Source organism: Phodopus roborovskii, unplaced genomic scaffold (genome assembly GCF_943737965.1).
Source record: "Phodopus roborovskii unplaced genomic scaffold, PHOROB, whole genome shotgun sequence".
Taxonomy (NCBI): domain Eukaryota; kingdom Metazoa; phylum Chordata; class Mammalia; order Rodentia; family Cricetidae; genus Phodopus; species Phodopus roborovskii.
Window position 1 is genome coordinate 2,000,420 of NW_026126461.1, and position 21,188 is coordinate 2,021,607.

The 21,188-nt window shown below is 43.6% G+C and overlaps 1 protein-coding gene across 2 annotated transcripts in view; it reads left to right on the forward strand.

The window, feature by feature from the left end:
• Window positions 1-853: 853 nt before the first annotated feature.
• Window positions 854-21,188, forward strand: part of LOC127226666 (UDP-glucuronosyltransferase 1-6) — a 55,570-nt gene continuing 35,235 nt past the window's right edge. Inside the window, exon 1 of one of the 2 annotated variants that reach the window (XM_051190749.1) lies at window positions 854-1,726. In XM_051190749.1, coding sequence (XP_051046706.1) covers window positions 869-1,726 — 858 coding nt within the window. In that variant the 5' untranslated portion in view covers window positions 854-868. Of the gene's footprint in view, window positions 1,727-15,036; window positions 15,938-21,188 lie in introns of those variants that run through there. The other variant, XM_051190745.1, reaches the window with a different exon arrangement.

Genomic DNA, 21,188 nt, shown 5'->3' on the forward strand with positions numbered 1-21,188 from the left:
AACACCAGACTTTCCTTGTGAATTAGTAGTCTTAACCCACTGAAAAGATTCGAAACCAGTTCCTAAGAAAAAAACCTGCATGTGCTGTGGGCAGCCGCACCACTCACAGTAACCACAAGGTGGAAACAAGCTCGCAGATGCAGCCGTGACAGGGGAGACAAACCCACATATCTGTGGAGGAGGTCCCTGGATAACCGAGGAGGCACAGCCAAGCTCACAGCCTCGCCATAGAAAATGTGAATGCAGCTTCCGATGCATCAAGCGGTGTTGTAGCAGGGGTGATGGTTACCTTCTTTGTAGTCACTTGAGTGGGCCGTGCAGATGCTTGTCACTCTTACGCCAGTAATTCAGAGTAATTCTACTGCTCATGTGCCAAGACAGCAGCATTGTTTGTCTAACAGCGTCTGTGAGCAGGACCAGGCTAAGGACCCTTCTGCTAGGCTTTGGAACCAGCAAATCCCTTTGGAACACAGTCGGGTACCCTAAAGGAAGTGTGAAGGTTTTGCTTTGAGACCAATTCTAGAAATGTCAGATTTTTTTGGGAAACTTTCTTCCTTTTGTGAAAACTTTTGGACTCCTTAGAGTAGGTTATTTCTTTCGTAACTCTTTCTAAACTCACATTGCCTGATTCTGCCCAAGAAAAAGATCACGATTCCCTCTTGTCTGGAAAACAAACAAACATCTAATGCTTGGTCATTTATTACTGTTCCTCCAAGTAAATCATTGCCAGGGACTGGTTTCTTAATGGTGTTGAGTACACGCCCTTCCTTCTGAGGGGACAGATTTAACTCACTCACACTTCCTCCTTTGTTAGAAGAGCTCTGAGTCTCAGCAGCTGGATTGCCTCAGCTGGGCTCCACTTTCTCTCATGGCTCTTGCAGATTTTCCAGCCTCCCTTCCTCCTCTGTGTGTGTGTCTGCTGCTGGCCTCTGGCTTTGTCCAGGCAGGCAGGCTGCTGGTGGTCCCCATGGATGGGAGCCACTGGTTCACCATGCAATCAGTTGTGGAAAAGCTCATCCACAAAGGACATGAGGTGGTGGTAGTCGTGCCAGAGGTGAGTTGGCAACTGAGAAAATCCCTGAATCTGACAGTGAAAACATATTCAATTTCTCACACCCTAGAGGATTTAAACCGCGAGTTCGAGATTTTTATGGATGCTCAGTGGAAACCGCAGCCCTCAGGACTGGTTCCTCTACTAACAAGTCCAGCTCAACAGTTCTTCAATTTACTGTTTTCGCACTGTAGGGATTTGTTTAATGACAAGAAGTTAGTGGAGTACTTGGAGCAGAGTTCTTTTGATGCTGTGTTTCTGGATCCTTTCGATGTGTGCGGCTTAACTGTTGCCAAGTACTTGTCACTCCCAAATGTGGTCTTTGGCAGGGGAATATTTTGTCACTATCTTGAAGAGGGTGCCCAGTGCCCCAGCCCTCCTTCTTATGTTCCCAGAGCTCTTTTGAAATTAACAAGAACCATGACTTTCACGGAGAGAGTGTGGAACCACCTGGCCTACATGACAGAACGCACATTTTGTCATAACTTTTTCAAAATTGCTACAGAAATTGCCTCTGAAGTTCTCCAGGCCCCAGTGACCATGAATGACCTCTTCAGTCAAGTGTCCATATGGTTGTTACGCACTGACTTTATGTTGGAGGTCCCTAGACCTATGATGCCCAACATGGTCTTCGTTGGCGGGATCAACTGCCACCAGGGAAAGCCGATTTCCAAGGTATTTTCTCTCTCCTTTAGCACATGAAGGGAGGTGTTAAGGAATATTATTTTAACTAGGCAAAGATGTGTTACATTTGTTTGTGCTTCAGAATATTACTTTAACTATGAAAAGCTGTGCAACATTTATTTCTGCTACCTTTGTTAATGAATGTAAAGATGTGTTACATTTGTTTATTTACTTTTGTTGCATTTGTTTAACCATGGAAAGGCATTTTTTTTTTTTACCTTGCCTGCCTAGGGCACCTGATTGGTCTACTCAAAAGCTGAACAGCCAATAGTTAGGCTGAGAGAGATGGGAGGGGGCTGACATGCAGAGAGAATAAATAGGAGAAATCTAGGCCAAAGAAGAGAGAAGGGAGAAGAGCAAGAGAATAAGGGAAATTTATGAATATTGCTTCTTGATTTGTGTGTACATCACTGACATTCCTGTACGTAATCACCAACCTGCATTGTTTTAGGAAACAGAGTGAGAAACACAGTAAGAAATGAAGCCTCATGTTGCTCATTCCTGTACATTATCTCTTTTTTTAAAAAATACTCGTAAGAGTCAAGCATCAGTCAGGACATTAGGTTCCTCGCCTTTTTCATCTTCCAGTAAGTGATAGCCATCTTCTAATACTTGTAAACTTAGTGTTATGATTTGTTTTATATATAGAGAGAGAATCACATAAGTGCATACCATATAGTTTGATCAAATCCACCTCCCACTCTATGTTCCCCGACTCCTCCTGTCCCCTTTCACCACAGTGTGTTGTTGTAGATGTACCTTTGTCTTTTTAACCGTCCAATATCGATAGACATTTAATTCCAGGACTAGTTACTCTCAGTCCCTTCTTAAACTCACAGAACTTCCTACTTCTTCTCTTCTCTCAGGCGCACAGGACTCTGGGAGCGGAGTTTCATTAGATTTGAATAATTTTGCATAGCTGCTCCCCAGTCTTCAGCTCTTGCTTTCCTAGCCAGTTGAGTCCTTTCCGTTTCCTTGTGGTGAATAGCACACTCACATCTTCTAACCAACATTACCAGTTACACTCCTCTGCAGTTCAGGGTTATCCACACACAGCCTTTCAAATTTGTGGCCCTCTCCCCAACCCCACACACTGTTTGCTTTAAATGGTAACTTTTTCTTAAAAAATTCAAGACTTCAACATGTTTTGTGTTTTCTGAATCTCAAATATCTGAGTGTTTTTAATCCCTGTAACAGTGATAATTTTGCTTGGGTCAACATTTTTTTGGTTTATGTTTTTCTTTTATTGCTGTTGTTACGCATATTTTACACATATACAAATATAGCTTGCTGAGTCTGTTTTTGTTGTTTGTGTGTGTGTATGGTTTCAGGACTGACCACTTGGTATTGGACAGCCAATAAAGGGTTCATGCCTCAGAAATGCTAACTCTCCTCCTAGTAGTCATCAATTGCCTGTAGTTCTTTGTCTAGGGATGGGACCCTGTGAAATTTCCTCCCTTCTGGGTTAGCATGAACATTGGTATTGCAGTTGCTCTGGTTTTATTTATGCAGGTGGATTGTTTCACAGCAGACTTGGTATTCTGACTCTAAATCTTTGTGGCCCCTCTTTCTCAATGTTCTTTGAGCTGTAAATGAAGGAGCTGTGATGCAGATACATCCAGTGGGGGAAGAGTTAGTTCATTGTCTGTGGTGGGGGTGGGGATGGAGTAGGGGGTTGGTGCTAAGGCTCCTTCCCCTCACCCATTGGAAGCAGAGGCAGCATGTCATTTTGGAGCAAAGAGTCTGGTAGTCTGAAGAAATCACACCCATTTTTCTTGGAGACCACACCAGTTCCAGAGATGAAAGGGTTATTTTTTTTTTTTTTGAAAGTCAATTTCCCCTACTTTTGGGGTCCTTGGAGCCACACAAATTTCTTCATAGCTGTTTGTAAATTGCCCAATGATACATTGCGCACCTCGGTCCATGGCTGAAGATTTTAAGCTTTCTCGATCAGGGAGATGTACAATTGGCAACCCAATGAAGATTACTCATTTGTTATTGCTCTTATTGGTTACCCACTGTCAGTGAGTGTGCCTTGACATGTGTGAGTACATGCCCTCCACAAGGGGATGTTTGTCCTTGTATGCCTCCCCACCCTCCTGCACCTCTCCCTTCCCCCATGAATCAGAGCAACAGAGACCCAGAAGCTGGATTGTTCTGGGCTCCACTTCTCCCATGGCTCCTGCAGATTCTCCAGCCTCCTTTCCTCTGTGTGTGTATCTGCTGCTGGCCTCTGACTTTGCCCAGGCAGGCAGGCTGCTGGTGGTCCCCATGGATGGGAGCCACTGGTTCACCATGAAGATGGTTGTGGAGAAACTCAGCCACAGAGTGCATGGTGGTGATTGTAGTTGTGCCAGAGGTGAGTTATCACAAGGGGACAATCAGTGAATGTTATGATAAAGCCATACATAAAGTCAACTTCTCACACTCTGGAGGATTTGGACCACAAATTCAAGATTTTTATCGACAAGGGAAGACATAAGAAGTACACTTCCTCTATTAATGAGTCATCAAATGGTATTTTTGAAAACTTTTTTAACTGTAGGAGTTTCTTTAATGACATCCATTTGCTGCTGTGTTTCTGGATCTTTTTGGCTTGATGTCTGCCTGCCTAGTATTTTCCTCCTTTCCATAGTCTTCAACAGGGGAATATTTTGTCACCATCTTAAAGAAGGTATTCAATAACCCACTCCCATTTCTTATGTCCCCAGAGCTCTTTTGTGAGTCACTGACACTATGACTTTCAAAAAATGAGTGGGGAACCTCTCTCCTATGCGAGGGAGCATGTATTTTGCCCTTGGTTTTTCAAAACCACCCTAGAAATAGCCTCTGAAGTCTCAGATACCTGTCACAGTGCATGATCTCTTCAGCCAAGTGTCCATTTGGTTGTTAACACATTGATTTAGTGCTGGAGTTCCCCAGATTTATACTGTCCAACAGAGTCTTCATTGGGGGAATCAACCTCCACCAGGGAATGCCACTGCCCAAGGTATATTGCCTCTCCTTCATGAAGAATGAGCTGGATGGTTGGAGCTTTGGCTCCCTCACAAGTACTTGCCTAGTATGTGTGAGGCTCTGAGCTTAATCTCCAGTAACCCTACTGTGCTGGCTAGTTTTATATCAACTTGGCATAAGCTAGGATCAGTTGGGTAAGGGAACTCTAAATTTAGAAAATGCCTTCATAACATTTGCTTGTAGGCAAAAGTTTAGTGCATTTTCTTAATTAGTGATTGATTTACGAGGGCCCAGTTCATTATGGGTGCTGTCCTAGATAGGTAGTGAAAGACTGGCAGAGTGTGGACTTTCACGCTCCCACTCAGGAAAGGCGACCCCCCAAATTACTCACGAGAAGCAGTCTTGATGTAAAAGCATGAGGTCTTTTATATTCCAAGTGCACTGGAGCCCACAGTCATGTGCCACACATGGGTAGAGGACTGAGGACCCTGAGTACAGAATTAAGACAGCTTTTATAGGGTTACAACAAAGCCTGCACATCTTAAACCAATCATCTCATAGCATCCAGAGCCTGCACGTTGCGGACCAATCAATTTAAACCATCCAAGCCCGCGCTTTATAGACCAATCACTTTTCTATAGCCCTGGAGGTCTGCATTTGCACGGGCTCCTGGGTAGGGTGACAAAGCTCATTTCCTGTACTCACATACTTATAGGTCCTGTTGTAAAAAGCAAAGAATGTGACCTTTTGCCTACTTACTGCCAGGGTACAGGGTCTGGAATTTAAGGTATTTAGGGCTTCTTTAGACTTCTAGTTTCCTGGGGTCATTGGAAGTTAGGCTATATTATTCCATCCTTACAGTAGTCCTGGGATGTATAAGAAATAGGCCGAGCAAGCCTTAAGGAGCAAGACAGTGAGCAGCACTCCTCCATGGCCTCTGCTTCGGTTCCTGCCTTCAGGTTCCTGCCCTGGCTTCCCTCAGTGATGGACTCATAAGCTGTAAGACAAAATAAACCCTTTCCTCCCCAAGTTGCTTTTGGTTCTGATGTTTTAACACAGCAATAAGACATCTGTGAATCAGGCTCTGGACATTGAGAAAGAAGAAACTTTGTATTCAACTGTATCTTCTCCTCTATGTTCACTGCAATGAGGATTTCTGCTTCATTGAATCTCTGTGTCAATTCTTTTATGTGGCCCTGACAATTTTATAAATCCATCCTTACAGATAAACATTTGTAGTCACCTATCTAATGTGTTTGAGAACTAATTTCAAATCTTGGCACTAACAGGAAGAGATCATGGGAGTTTGGGTCTTTTCATGGCGTCTACAACTCTTGACATTGTCTAGCTTTTAGAGTCTCTTGACTTTTCTGGGCAAGACAAGGCACTGGTTTCAGTTCTCAATGCTTGTTTTTGTGGGCACACTAGTCATTCACATGTCTTCTTTAGTGAGTTACGCATTCACATTCTATAGACGTCTATAGAATTATAGACAGGAATATTTGATGATGAGCTCCTATGAGCTTCTTGAGGATTTGGCATCTAGCACTTCCGGCTTTGCATGCTCTGCAGGTACTTCTCCACTGATAGCTCTTCATCTTTTCCCATTCAGAATTTTCCCTTTGGGGAAATTGAAGAAATTTGTCTTCGATAAAATCTGCACTTCAGCTTGTTAATTTCTTTACCAGTTAAACTTGTATGCACATTTTCTCCATGCTGCAGTTAAAGTGTTTAATTCCTCCACTGTTAAAAACTTTATTTTACTTTCTGACGAGATTATTATTTTTTTTTTAAAGATATAGTGTAAAAGATACACTGTGTGTGTGTCTTCTCAAAGGACAGCCTTAATGTCATTTACTGTTATTTCCATTATTTGGCCTCTAAACTGAAATGCCTATTTATCATATTTAATTTTATGGAGTTCTTGTGTCTGCTGCTCAATTCTCTTCTTGTCCCATTGACTAACTTGTCCACCCATGATCAGACCCTGTCCTGATTAAGCAGCCTCATAGTAAATTAGTGTCTGGGAAATGTGCTCCCAAGCCCTGCTTTCATTTTTCTGAATTTCCTTGTCAGGCTCCAGAATGCACTTTCCTTCTTAAAAATTAAAATGGTAGCAGGGGAAGAAGAGGGAGGGGACACTGGGGTTGGAATGTAAAAAAATAAATTATTTTTTAAAATTTAAAATTGTTTTGTTTGATTCTAAAAAACAACCAACCAACCAACCAACCAAATAACACCACCAACAAAAAACCTAGTACACCACTAAGGCTCTGTTAATATCATGTAAAACATCTTGTCTAATTTGAGAAACATTAGCAGGGTTTTTCTTTGATATCTTCCTATTCAGAATTAATCTGCTATTTTGCTGCTTCAGATCTTATTTTATATCTGTTGATAAAAGTTTGTTAACTTACTTTATGTGCCTATTTTTTATTACAATTTATTCCTAGGTATTTTATTGGCTTGGGAGAAATGATGTTACAAATGGCCTATTTTCCTTTACTATTTTGAGTGGTCATTGATAAAGTACAGCTTTGCTTTTTGCATGTGTATCTTGCATATTGCCACATTCCTAAACTCTGATTAGTTTTTAAAAGATATTAGCTGTGATATATGCACAGTTTTCCCTTCTGAAATCTATACCACTGGTTTCTTCTTGCTAGAACATATACCTTTAAAACATTGTGGAATAATATTGTTGATTCAGGCCATTTAAATTGTGATCCATTTACTTTCAAGTAAAAATGTTTCCATAAATATGAGCATAACATTCTTGGCAAGTACACTGCACCTAATCTCTGGTATGTCCGTGTATAGTTTGGTTAGGGATGGGTTGTGCTTTGTTATCTATTGTTCTGACCACTTACAAGGTTCAGTAGACCTTGTAACTGGGACATGTCTTCTCATAAATTGACAAGTTCTTATGAGAGGAATGAACTTTTAGGCAAAGGCTTTATACAAGGCTCTCTAGCCTTGTAGATTTAGTTGTATTAAAATGAGGAATAGGGTGGGAAAGATGGCTCAGGAATTATGTGCTGTTCTAGAGGACCTGGGTACAATTCCCCAAACCCATACAGCTGCTCACCATCTGTAACTGGGGTCCCAGAAGATCTGATGCCCCTCTTCTGGTTCTGAAGGGCAATAGGCATACAAGTAGTGCTCAGAGATACAGGTACATACACATACATAAACATTTAAACCATGAATCAAGGCTTTCTGCTCTAGGAACAGCCAGGCAAGGGAGTTGCAACTGGTAAGATCTTAAGAGGGTGAGTCAGTCCAAAGATTCTTTTCTCCCCTTTACTCCCCATCAATAAAGTGCCAAGCACTGCCCAGACCCTGCCTTCACCCTTGCCCCCTTTCTAGGGCGGGACCTGAAATTCTCTGAACAGCAGTGAAACTATTGAGGCTCATCGCACCACTCCAGTGTATAAAATATAACCATATTGTTGTATTGAACCATAGTTTACAGATAAGTATTGTTTTTACATGCATATGATTTTATGTGTCTGCTAAAGGGTCTGTCTATATGAGGGGAAGGTCTTCTAAATGTATAAGGTTATTTATAGATAAGTGTAAAGCAAGACAACTTCACAAAGAAGTGTTCAGAACTCAAAGATAGCCCTTTCACCAGGGCCAAGGGCATGGTATCAGTAAAAGGTAAATTTTCACTGAGTGACATCTAGATGTATGCATTTCTTCATCCCTGTTTCAGGGGAGAGAGTTATCTCTTGGAAAACCACACAGATTTCATGTTGCTAGAGAATAGGATTTCTAGCCTGGGTCTTGTATCTGATAAGGAGGATACATTGCCTGGGGGAAAAGTATGTGTGTAGTTGTGTGGGGTGTGTGTGCTTGAGCGTGCATTATGATGCACAGGTGTATTATGATGTGCAGGTGTGTGTGAAGACTGGAAGTCAATATCAAATGTCCTACTCTGTTGCACTGTATCTTATTTTCCTGAGTTGCAGTCTCACTGAATCTGCACCTCACTGATTTATCTGAACGGTCTGACAAACAAGCCCCAGGACTCTTTCTGTCTCTGCTGCCCCAGTACTGAGGTTACAGGTCCATGCTGTGGTGCTTGGATGCTGCTTCCTGAGTGGCTTGGGCTCTAGAACCCTATCCCAAGAACAGAGAGCCTCACCTCACAGTTTAACCCTGGCTAGCTCAGGCTGTGAGAAAATGAAGACAGGACAGACACACATGCAACAAAGCTGGGATCACATGAGGTTCTCTACCTCTTAGCTGGCCAATGTGGATAATGGCTTTGCCAATTTACTGTGGGCCAGTTGGTCTCATGCCATGCTCCTGTGAAAATATACATTCACTATGAACTTCCCTCACTCAGGGTTTCCTCACCTCTCTACACTTGGAATTTTATGTAGATGTTGGGGTCCAAACTCAGGTTCTAACACTGCATGAATTATTTATGTAACTTGATGAACTGAGTATATTGCTATGTGGTTATAATTATATACGTATGTGTCAAAACATTAGCATGACTGCTAGTTTAGTTACCAGCTCCATACAACCAAGAGTCACCTGGTTTATCTAGATTGGGTTGGCCTATGGGCACGTCTGTGGGGTTTGTCTTTGTTGCCAGAATGGATGTGGAGAGATCTGTCCTGAATGGGATCAGGACCATTCCTTGGTCTGGGTCCATGGGCTGTGTAGAAGTAGAGAGAGCTAGCATTCATTTTTCTCTGCCCTTGACCGTGGACCTGACTAGCTGCTGTCTTGACTTCTCTGTAATGATGGGCTAGAACCTGGACTTGTGAATGAAAATGAGCCCTTCTCCCTCAGCTTTTGTGTGTGTGTGTGTGTGTGTGTGTGTGTGTGTGTAGGTATTAGTGTATTTTAATCATGGCAGCAGAGATAAAACTAGGGCAATTAATCAATTTGACTTTATTGTTTTTATGTTCTAGATTCAGATTTTTCAAGTCTCAAATTGTTCTGTATGTCCTTCAGCATCCTGGAGGTCCCAGGTCTTTTATCCATGGCCTGCAGGTATCTGAAGGATCTGGAAGGATGAGTAACTGAGGAGGGAATTCCTCTACATGGCCAACCTCTCCAGACCACACTCAGAACCTGGTGTGAAACTGTCCCCTGCAAACCTTTGACCCCCCTCCCCCACACTCCAAATGCCAAGTGTCCTTCACTGGTACCTACTCATTATCCACAGAGGCTGGTTCCATCCCAGGGTCCTTCTCCTCATTCCACTGGAGTGTGCCCCATGCCTGAGTTGTTTGTTCTCCACAAATCCCTGGGTGAAAGCTGACCTTTCCCTGTACACTCATGAGAAGTGTGGGGATTCCTGTAACACCTCCCACAGCAGGATTGGGCCTCCTGGTCAACAATTCTTTAGGGTTCAAACTTTTGAGTAACAGACATGCCAGACTCCCTTTTCTAGTGTCAAGTACAGAAACACTCCCCACACTCTCACACCTACACACCCTGTGCCTGTGTGCACTCATGTGTACACACACACACACACACACACACACACTTGCATGCACCTACCCACACAGACTAGTCTAAGAAACAGTAGTCAAATCTCCTGAGCAAAGCTTGCAAGGTCCTTCTCTGTGACAGCTCCTTGTCTTCCTCTCCTGCCCTCTTCCTGCTTCAACCTATGTCCCTTTGGACCTGCTGGGAATAAGAACATGGCTTCCTCCTTCCAGCACCCAGGTGAGCCTGATGATTTTCTGAGCAAGACTGCTCCAGAGGGCCCACATAAAAATCCGAGGTTGCAGTTCCTCTTGCTTCTCCCGGTTTATGCCAACTTGCTCAAAGCCTTTCTCTCTCCAGAGTACTTCCTGTTGTGGAAAGAACCTGGCTCAGCTTCTCAGGAAGGATAGGACTGCAGTGTGTTTCCTTGTGAGTCTCTGAGGGAGGGGTTTCTCAGTGCTGTGTAGACAGATACAGAATGTGGGCACTCTCTGGTCATCGCTCTTAATTCTGGGTAAAAAACAAAACAAAACAAAAACCAACCCTGAGGATGCCTCGCCTCAGCTTGGACTCAGTGACTGAGTCTTTGTATGCCTTGAATGAGGAACTTTCATCTTGGCTGTGTTCCTGGAGCCAGGCTTTGCCCTTGGGAGGTCCCTTAAATCTGCTTTCTTGAGCCCCATCACACTAGGGTGCCAAGGTTAAGGCAAGCTTTGGCAAGCCAGATTATGCATGTGCGTGACAAGATCTGGGCAAGCTAGTTCCTCGACGCAAAGAACACCCTCTGCCTGGGCAGCCTGCTTTCCTGATCCATCACTCCCTGGTCCGCCCTCAGAACAAACACGCCCCTCCCTCTTTGGTGGCGGTTGGGAAACACGGAGTTCAGGGGCTGAATTGCTTCACTGGCTGATGGTGGCTGACGGAGAGCAGACTCCTGGGTTTCTGGTTCTTTCCTAAAGGGCCCTCATCACGTGCTACCTAGCAGCACACTTCTCTAGCCTTAATATCTTAAAGGCAAGTAACAGATTATGTGTCTTTGAATAGATGTGTCTTTGTCCTCATCTCCTGTTCAGAGTTTCACAGATGCCTGCAATTTCCTGAGGGATTAGAGGGCTAAGCTGTACTGGTTCATTATATGTAACAGGCGGTTTTACTTTTTTTTTTTTTTCCTTAGTTTATGCTAAAGGGGTGACTTGTGGAAAGTTTCTGAAGGAGGGGAGCTGGGACCAACTTTGAGATTAGAGAGAAGTGCAAAGAGAGAGGCTGAAGGTTGGGTGGATTACTGATCAACAATAACGAAATCAATTCAGTGTATTGCATAATGAAGCCCGTGTGAAAGCATGGAGGGAGCGGTTTGGGTTGCTGCCAGGCTGCTGAAGATGGGCGCGCTGCTCCAAGAGCACAGGGAACGTCCCTGTCCCTGCACCCACACCCATGGCACTTCTCCATCTGTGTCTTGTTGCACGGTGGGCAACATTCCCTGTAATAGCCGGTGACTGAGTAACGTTAGTGCTATGAGCGGTTCTCACAGAGCTCACAAAGCCAAGTGAAGAAGCCTCTGGTGTGTAGCCAAGCAGTCCAGGAGCTGACAGTGTCTGAAAAGGAGAAAGTCTTGTGTGACTGAGTCCTTAACTTGAGGGCTTTGTCAACTCTGGTAAGTGCCGGAGTTGAATCATACATACCAACTGGGAGGGAGCACTCCACCTCCACCACCAGTCTGCTAACACAAGTGCTGTGTGAGTGAGGAAACAGTTGGCTTTTCCTTCCTCAAGAGGAAGCTGGTTCTGTGCTTCTTGTTCCTTGAGCGAAAATGAAGCACACACGGATAAAATGGAGAGGCAGCCGCAAAGCTAGTCCATTCTCCCTCAGACATGGATTGAGAGCCTCCTGTATGCCAGCCACTGATGGATGCTGCAGAAACAACAGAGAGTAAGAGGAGTGTTGATTGACCCTGCCCTGCCTGTTCTCCTGATAGTCAGGGGAGATGCAATAAATGTGCAATAGGGGAGACAATGATGGCAAAGAAGGGAGGGGACTCCAGAGTGACAGTCTTGACCATGGGTTTCCCAGGGGAGGTATCACAGATGGGACACTAGCAGAGCTCCAAAGAAAGGGGTTGATCAGAGCTGACATCTTGGGTACCATGCATATCTGCTAGGGGGGAGTGTCCCAGTCAGGCTTTTATCGCTGTGAAGAGATGCCATGGCCATGGCAGCTCTTATAAAGGAAAGCATTTCATTGGTGCTGGCTTACAGTTCAGAGAGGATCAGTCCATTATTGTCATGGCTTGAAGCATGGAGTTGTGCAGGCAGACATGGTGCTGGAGAAGGAGCTGAGAGTTGGACATCTAAATTGGTAGGCATGAGGGAGAGAGAGAGAGAGAGATTGTGCTAGGCTTGAGCATCTGCAACCTCAAAGCCCGTTCCCAGGATACACTTCCTCCAACAAGGCCACCTGTTTCAATCCTTTTCAATAGTGCCCTTCCCTGTGAGCCTACAGGGGGCATTTTCATTTAAACTGACACAAGAGGTTTAGAAGGCTGTAGACCTCTGGTCGCATCTGACCTGAGCTTTGCTGTCACTGGAACATGCTAATCATATTTGTTCAGTATTGTGGATGTCATTTTCCATATCTCTGTCATTTCGTGGAGGTCAATGATAGGCATCAATAAGAAAGGCTTGAGCCATTAGATGGAATGTTTATTTACCCTTAATATCAAGCAAATGGGTTTCAAAATACATTCTAGGAGTCCTGTGGCTTTTTTAGTTCATTTTAGGACAGCTGAAAGGCTACACTGTTCTCACAGGAGTACCAAAATGGTTATTTATTTTTCCCAAGTGCATCTTCTTCTAAGGGTCCTATAGAATTGTCTGGAAGCCATAGGGTATGTGACATTGCAATAGAATAAATGAAGAAGGAAATTAGGGATTGCAGCTGTTATGGAAGGGGCCAGACATTAAATGGACTTGAGAGGACAACATCAAACAAAGCCACTTGATAGATTTCTAACCCTGGGCTGACATAGGTTGGCAAAATGGGTTTATTCTTATTTGTATAGGTTAACTAGGAGGGGTTTGTGCATGTCTGGGCATGTCAACTCTAATTTCTGAAGTAGTCCCTTTGACTATGTTAACCCACACGGGCACTGTGATGAGTGTGACATCATACGTTCTGAAGGCCTTTGGCTTGGCTGACTCCCAGGTTGGCTCCCTATAAAACTCACTCCATCTGAGGTATTGCCTGATTCTAGAATTACAAATAAAATCCACTTAAGTTCTGTTTCAAAAATTTGCTTTGAGATTTTATTTATTTTAATTTTGTGTGTGTGGGTGTTTGCCTATATGTAAATCTGTGTAGCGTGAGCACGCACTGCCCACAGAGGTCAGAAGAAGGTACCAGAGCCCACGGAGCTGGGTTTATACATAGCTTTTAGCCACTGTGAGGGAGCTGGGATTCAAACTTGGGTCCTCTAGTAGAGTAGTCAGTGCTCTTACCTGCTGAGCCTCATCTTCTGGCCACCTCCTGTTTTTAAGACAAACACTCATGCACTCCAGGTTGTTCTCAAATTCACTGTGTAGCTGAGAATGACCTTGAACTTTGACCTGTCTGCCTCACCTCCCTGGTGCATGGTTACTGACTAGGCAAGCATTCTATCATCTGAACTTCATCCCTGGTCCTCAATTAAGATTTTTTTAAAGATTTATTTATTTTATGCTCATTGCTATTTTGCCTACATGTATGTCTATGTGAGGGTACCAGATCCTCTGAAATTGGAGTTATAGACAGTTGTGAGCTGCCATGTTGGTGCTGGGAGTTGAACTTGGGTCCTCTGGAAGAGGTTCCTAACCACTGAGCCATTTCCCTAGCCCCTCAGCTTTTTAAACTAAACTTGCCATCATTCTTTCACCATTTGATGACCACAAAGGAATTCTAAGTCCAATAGTTTGTGAACAGATGAGCTAGAAGTAGCTAATTTTAGTTTTCTTTCAAAAGCTACAGGGGTTACAAGACATATCCTTTGCTTAGACAGCATCCTCAGTTTCTTGCTGGCCATAACTGCATTCTGAGCTTATACTGGTTGAGAAGATGGGTGGGGGGTTAAGGCCTAACTTGTGTCACCCCCCCCAAAAAATAAATTGAAGTCAATGCTCAGAAACTTTGAAGATGCCCTTGATTGCAGTCACTGGAGTTAGTGAAGATGGGTCCCACCATAGTAAGACTGGCATTCTTATAAACATACAGTCATATGGACTCAAAGACACTCAAGAGAAGGTGGAGATTAAGAATTTCGAGAAGAAAGCTGGGCAGTGGTGGTACATGTTTTTAATCTCAGCACTCGGGAGGCAGAGGCAGGTGGATCTCTATGAGTTCGAGGCCAGCCTGGTCTACAGAGCCAGTTCCAGGACAGGCTCCAAAGCTACACAGAGAAATCATGAATGGAAAACCAAAAGCAAACAAACAAAAAAAGAATTTGCAGAGGACAGGACTCTTTGTTGCTCTGAACATTGGATATAATATGTCCTCTGTTAAGTTAGTGCTTCTTCCCTGTTGTGAACAAAGTTGACAAAGTGTCACAGCATTGATAGCCATTCCTCCATTGACCTCACAAGGTGCCCCCAGAACCCCCTCCAAGTTGTTCTTAAACAGTAGCAATGCTCCACCGGAAAGTGGGGGGGGGGGGAGTCCATTGTGGAGATAAAGATAAGAAACCTAGATCTCCAAAGAAGGTTGATAAGCTCTGAAAAGTGAGCTGTGTGCTTAAATGTGGTTAAATATTAACTTAGCTTCCTTTATACTAGAGGTCATGATTCAGGGCAAGGGAGAGGAAGGCGGGGAGTATTAATTAAATCACTGGGAGCATTTGAGGGGGTAGGTCAGAGCCCTGTGGCTGCAGGAGTGCTCACTGTTGTTGCTTTAACTTCCTCTAGGATGGCTTGCCTTCTCCCTGCCCCTGCGGCTCAGAGAGTTCCTGCAGGGTTTCTCTTCTTAGTGCTTTGGGGCTCGGTTCTAGGTGACAAGCTGCTGGTGGTCCCCCAGGATGGAAGCCACTGGCTTAGCATGAAGGAGATAGTGGAGAATCTCAGTCAAAGGGGACATGACATCACTGTGCTTGTGCCAGAAGTCAGTTTGCTTTTGGGAGAATCCAAATACTACACAAGGAAAATCTTCCCAGTATCCTATGACCTCGAAGAGCTGCAGACCCGTTACCGCTCCTTTGGAAACAACCACTTTGTTTCTGGCTCCCAGCTGGTGGCTCCTTTCAGAGAGTACAACAACAACATGGTTATCATTGACCTGTGCTTTTTCAACTGTCAGAGCCTCCTGAAGGACTCTGCCACCCTCCGCTTCCTCAAGGAGAGCAAGTTTGATGCTCTGTTCACAGACCCAGCCATGCCCTGTGGTGTGATCCTGGCTGAGTATCTGAACCTGCCCTCTATCTACCTCTTCAGAGGTTTCCCATGCTCCCTGGAGCACATGCTTGGGCAAAGTCCTAGCCCTCCGTCCTATGTTCCCAGATTCTACACCAAATTCTCAGACCACATGACATTTCCTCAACGGGTGGCCAACTTCGTTGCTAGCCTCTTGGAGCACTACCTATTTTATTGTTTGTATTCCAAGTATGAAATCATCGCCTCAGAACTCCTCAAAAGAGATGTGTCCCTACCAATCTTACACCAGAAATCTCTGTGGCTGTTACGGTATGACTTTGTGTTTGAATACCCCCGGCCCGTCATGCCCAACATGATCTTCATTGGAGGGACAAACTGCAAGAAGAAGGGAGAACTCTCTCAGGTGGGTGGATTCTGTCTTCTGGTTGCATCATCTCTTCCCAGGCAGATGTGGCTCCTGTCAGATGGGGCCCCATCCTCTGTATTTGGCATCAGTGGCACCTCACTGGGAAGATGGCTCACATAACACAGTAGTAGGCAAGGGATGCTGGGCTCAGAGTAGCAAGATGCGTGTGCTTGAGGCTGGATGAGTATAGGGCTCTTGCTTGGTATCAGGAAAAAATATGCTTGGTTTGGTGATATGGTGACAGTCTCAGAACCTTTGAATGATGTGATACTTTGACTCGGGACAGACTAGATCCAAACCTTTCCAAGCAGCTCTGTCCCACGCTTAGTTCATGGGCCCTAAGTCAGAGGTCAGTCGATAAAGGTCAGAGGTTATAGCTCCCACAGACTTGCTTTCACATGAGCTATGTAAGCCTGGTCAGTATAGCTGTAAAGGACTATTGACAACTGTGGAAGAATGTGTAGCAGGATGTATGTGGCTTTCAAAATCTGATCGTGTGTCCTCTGGTCTTTATCAGAAAGATGTGGTGGTCCGAGTAAGCATCTCTTTATGACTTAGGGTATGCAACTACTTTGGAAAAATAATAATGTGAGTTTTTAATTCAAAAGAGTTGAGGGTGTCATGCCATTCCAGTCTTTTATCTAGGATTTTCATCTGAGAGAAATCCTCAAACAGACCCCAAGATCCCTTTTTGACATTTTCCCATATGCTGTGATGGGAATGCTTGCCTCCAGGTGGACTGGTGGTTAACGCTGCAAACATTGTGAAAGTCTGATTTGGGTTTTGGGGTGTAGCTAAATAGGAGCATGCTTGTGGTTTACATAGCATGTTAGAGGCCCTGGGTTCAAGTTCCATCACAGGATAAAGAAAAGCAAAGGAAAGAAAGATGTAGGGAGAGAAGGAGGAAGGAAGAAAGGAAGAGAGGGAGGGAGGGGTTATCTCTGTGGTTTTGTTTGTTTGTTTAAAAGAAGATGCTTCTCTACCATGGGGCCACAAACCTGTAGCCAGAGAACTCAGGTAGGTGGTAGATGATGAGTTCGAGGACAGCCTGGGAGGGAGAGAAAAATGAACTGGGAGAATGAGGGAGAGGCTTAAATGTAAGGATTCAGGCATTATGCTGGCCTGCTGGCAGAATGCATTCAGGCAGTACTCTGGTCAGCCCAGGGTTCTAGGAGTATTAGTGTATGCAGGACCCCTTTAAAAGAAAGACCTCTGCCCACTTCCGCTGTTTTTCCAGTCTCCCTCCCACCCCCCCAGCTCTCTGATGTTCCCCTGGGGCAGACAGGACTTTTCCTTCTCTTTTGTTCTCTAGTCACTGTCTCTCTGTGTCTCTTTTCTTTTCCCTTCCCATTCCCCCCTCCTAATAAAACTTCTCACTTAAGCTCTGTCTGCCTGGCATGTTTGTCCCTCTGCCTCGCTCACCCTCGCCCACCGTGGTACCCTGCCAAGGACCCCCTTCAGACTTTATGCTAACATTAAGGGCAGAAGGGAGGGAGGAGAGGGGAGGAACGGTGGAAAGAAGGGAAGAAAGGAAAGAATAAAAGTCTCAAAATGCACTTTCCATTATGCAACGCCCCCACCCCCACCAAAATGCTGATTCATTCTTAACCATGCGCTTTTAAAAGTGTGTCATTTAATCCTTCGTCTACAATGCTTGTGGTGAGTGGCTTTTTGAAGATTGCAAAACATCTTGGCTTCGAATTTCTATTAATCAGTTATGAATGTTGGAGTGAGTCCAGGCTCCCAGTCGGTGTTCAACATCAGTGTCCTAATAACTAGAAAATTATTTAGGTAATACTGAATTCGATGTAGGGCTTCAAGTTTTTTTTTTTTTTTAATGTTTTTACATGTCTTCTTATTTTTCTCTTTTAAGTGAGTTACAAAAAAAAAGCCCTCAAATATAATTTGTATACCAATGCTTACAGTTTAATGATTTTTTTTTTTTTTTTTTGCCCTGGTTTTCTCTCTGTTGCTGTGATTAAACACACTGGCCTGGCCAATAGCCGCTTAAAGAAAGAGGATTTCTTTAGCTTACATTCCTAAGTCACACTGAGGGAAGTCAGGATAGGAACTCAAGCAGGAGCCCTTGGGGGATGCTGCTTGCTGGCTCACTCAGGCCCATGCTTAACTGTTTTTCATATACAGCAGAGGCCCATCTGCCCAGAGAATGGTACTGCTCGCAGTGAGCGGTGTCAATTAATGACCAAGAGCACCTCCCACAAACGTGCCTGACCTAGGCAAATCCTCAATGGAGGCTCCCTTCTCAGGTGACTGTAGGTTGTGTCAAGTTGATAGTTAAAGCCAACAGTTTGTGTACAGTTTTCTGTTCATAAATTTGTCAACAATCACTGTTGCCATTTATCAGCATTTCCAGGCAATCCCAAAGACATCCCTTAACCCTAACCTGGACAACCTTTACCTCCTATCTCCATGGACTTAGGCTTATCTTGGAAATTTCAATTAGAATTTGTGGCCTTTTTGTTTTTGTTTTTTTAATTAACTTTCTTTGTATGTTTTTAAAGTTTACCCTTATCAGGTACTTCACCTTTCTGACTATTTCACATTTTATCAGTGTATCGACATTTACGTTTCTACAGTTTCAATAGTTTCCATTATTGAGAAAAGTGCTATTGTGAACATTTTGGTACAAATCTTTGGATACATCTTTGGTTCTTTTGGATATATGTTCAGGAGTGGAATTGCTGGACCATCTAATAATTTTATGTTTAAATTATTGAGATTTCTTTTCACAGTTGCTTTACCATTTTGTATTTCCATTTTATATTCCCATTAGTAATGAATAGAAGGTTCCAGTTTCTCAACATCTTTGTGAACACTTGTTATTTTCCACTAAAAATCTGTGGCCGCCCTAGTAGGTATGAATGTTATCTCAGTGTTTTTATTTTCATTTCCATAATGGCTCAGTAGTGACCATGCTTATTGGCTGTTTTCATGTGTTTTTAGGGTGGGGGTGACATCAAGGCCATTGCACATCTCTAAATTATTTCTGTAGTTGTGGGAGAGTTGTATGTAGAATGCGTACGTTCTACATGTAAATCACCAGATTGCTTTTCTTTGTAGTTTCCCCGTGTGTGTGTGTGTGTGTGTGTGTGTGTGTGTAAGAGCTATACATGTGTATTTGTGTAAGTGAGTGTAGGCACAGTGGTGCACATCTGGAGGTCAGAGGACAGCTTTCTCCTTTGTCTGAGACAGGATCTACTGTTCCCTGCTGCAGGTCAGGTTAAATGGCCCATGAGCCCTTTGGATTCTTTTGTCTCTGACTCCCATCTCCCTGTATGTGCTGGGGTTCCAGATACATGGGTCCACATCTGGTTTTACGTGGCTTCTAGGGACCTGAACTCCAGTCCTCAGGCTTGATCCTGTAAACACTACCGAGTGAGCCATTCCCCCTAGCTTTCTTTTACACCCCCAAGGCCATCTTTATAGCATTAACGGTTCTGTTTTGTGAATGTGGGATAATCTTCTGTGTGTTTGGGTCCTCTTTAATAGCTTTCAACCATTGTTTTGTACTTCTCGTTTAAGACTCATGCTTTAAGCTGTTACTGAAATATTTTGCTCAAGAGCATTTGTGCATGTGTCTGTGGGGAGGTGTATGTGTGTGTTGATGTCAGCAGAAGCCAGAAGAGTGTGTAGGACCCCCTGGAGCTAAGTCACAGGCAATGCTGGGCCACCTGACACAGTTGACAGGTACCAAACTCTGGTCATCTGGGAGAGTGGCAAGTGCTCTACTGCTGGGCCATCTCTCTAGCCCCTGCATTTTAGTTTTTGGTGTAATTTTAAGTGGGATTGTTTCATTTTTAATTTTGAACTGTATATTATTACTAGTGTATAGAAATATAGTCAATGTTTGGATATTGGTCATGTACTCTGTAACCTGGCTGGATTTATTTATTGCCAAAGTTTGTGGAGAATTTCATAGGATTTTCTAACTAGAAGATCATGTCAACTATAAATAGAGACCTGTATTTCTCCCTTTACAGCCTGGGAAGATATTAATTAGTTAAACCATATGCCTATTTATTTATGCTGCTTAGTTGCCTAGTTAGAGTATATGAGGGAGGAAGACATCCTTTCTTTGTTCAAAGTCTTAGAGAGAAAGCATTAGCATTTTACCCTTACATGCTATAACTAGAGCCATTTGGGTAGATTCTCAAATGAAAACATTGAGACAGTTTCCAACTGTCATTAATTTGTTTCATATTCTTACTATACAGTCAGGGGCTGCTGGATTTTGTCAAATGCACTTCATGCATCTGTTAAGATCAAATTGTGTCTTCTTTATTCGATGACAAGGTATAATATAGCAGTTGATCTTAAGCCAGCTTTGTCTTTTGGGGACAATACTACTTATCCTAATGTAACCCTTCTTATGTGCTACTAGATTTGGCTTGACATTTTTTTGATGCTGCTTATGTGTATCTATTTAGGAAAGACATTGGATTAGGAAAGACATCTATTAGGAAAGATATTGGTTTATATATTAAAGTTAATTATTTAGTGTAGGGTAAGGGTGCACATCCTATGGGCATGCATGTGGACATCAGAGGACAACTTGCAGGAATGAATTCTGTCACCATGTGTGTTCTAGAGTTGAACTCCAGCAGTCAGGATTGATGGCAAGCACTTAGATGCTGAGTTTTACCTCAAACAATTTGACCTTTGCGGGATGGCAGGCTAACACTGGCCTTGTAGGACGAGTTGGAAATGCCCCTCTCCCTCCCTACCCCCCCTCCCCCACTGCTGGGAAGAATTCCAGCTGATGGCGTATCTATGTAGGATTTCTGATTTCTGTGTGAAGCCACTGGGTTTTATACCTCCTCTGTGGGTAATTTTAAAAATCACTAATTCAGCCTTTGCAGTTGTTCTCCACGGCCCTGACTGAATACGCTGCTATATATTTGTTGTTCCAGACAATGATGTTTCCTTGGGATTGTGTCATGCATGCTCATCTTGGGCTTTGCTCATATTTATTGCCATCCCTCAGTGTTCTCTGTTGCCACTGGTCCCCTTCCCATGCAGTTTGTGGTTGGTTTGTCTTAATACCTCATTCTGCTGTACACTTTCCATTTTCCTGGGTAAATGTTTATAGGCAGGATTGCTGAATCTCACATTTCTATAATAAATTACTAAGCCGCTTTCCAAAGCAGTTGCACTATTTTATATGCCTTGCAGTAGTTCCCCAGAGTTTTGATTACTCTATGTTCTTGCTAACGTGTGCTATTAGCAG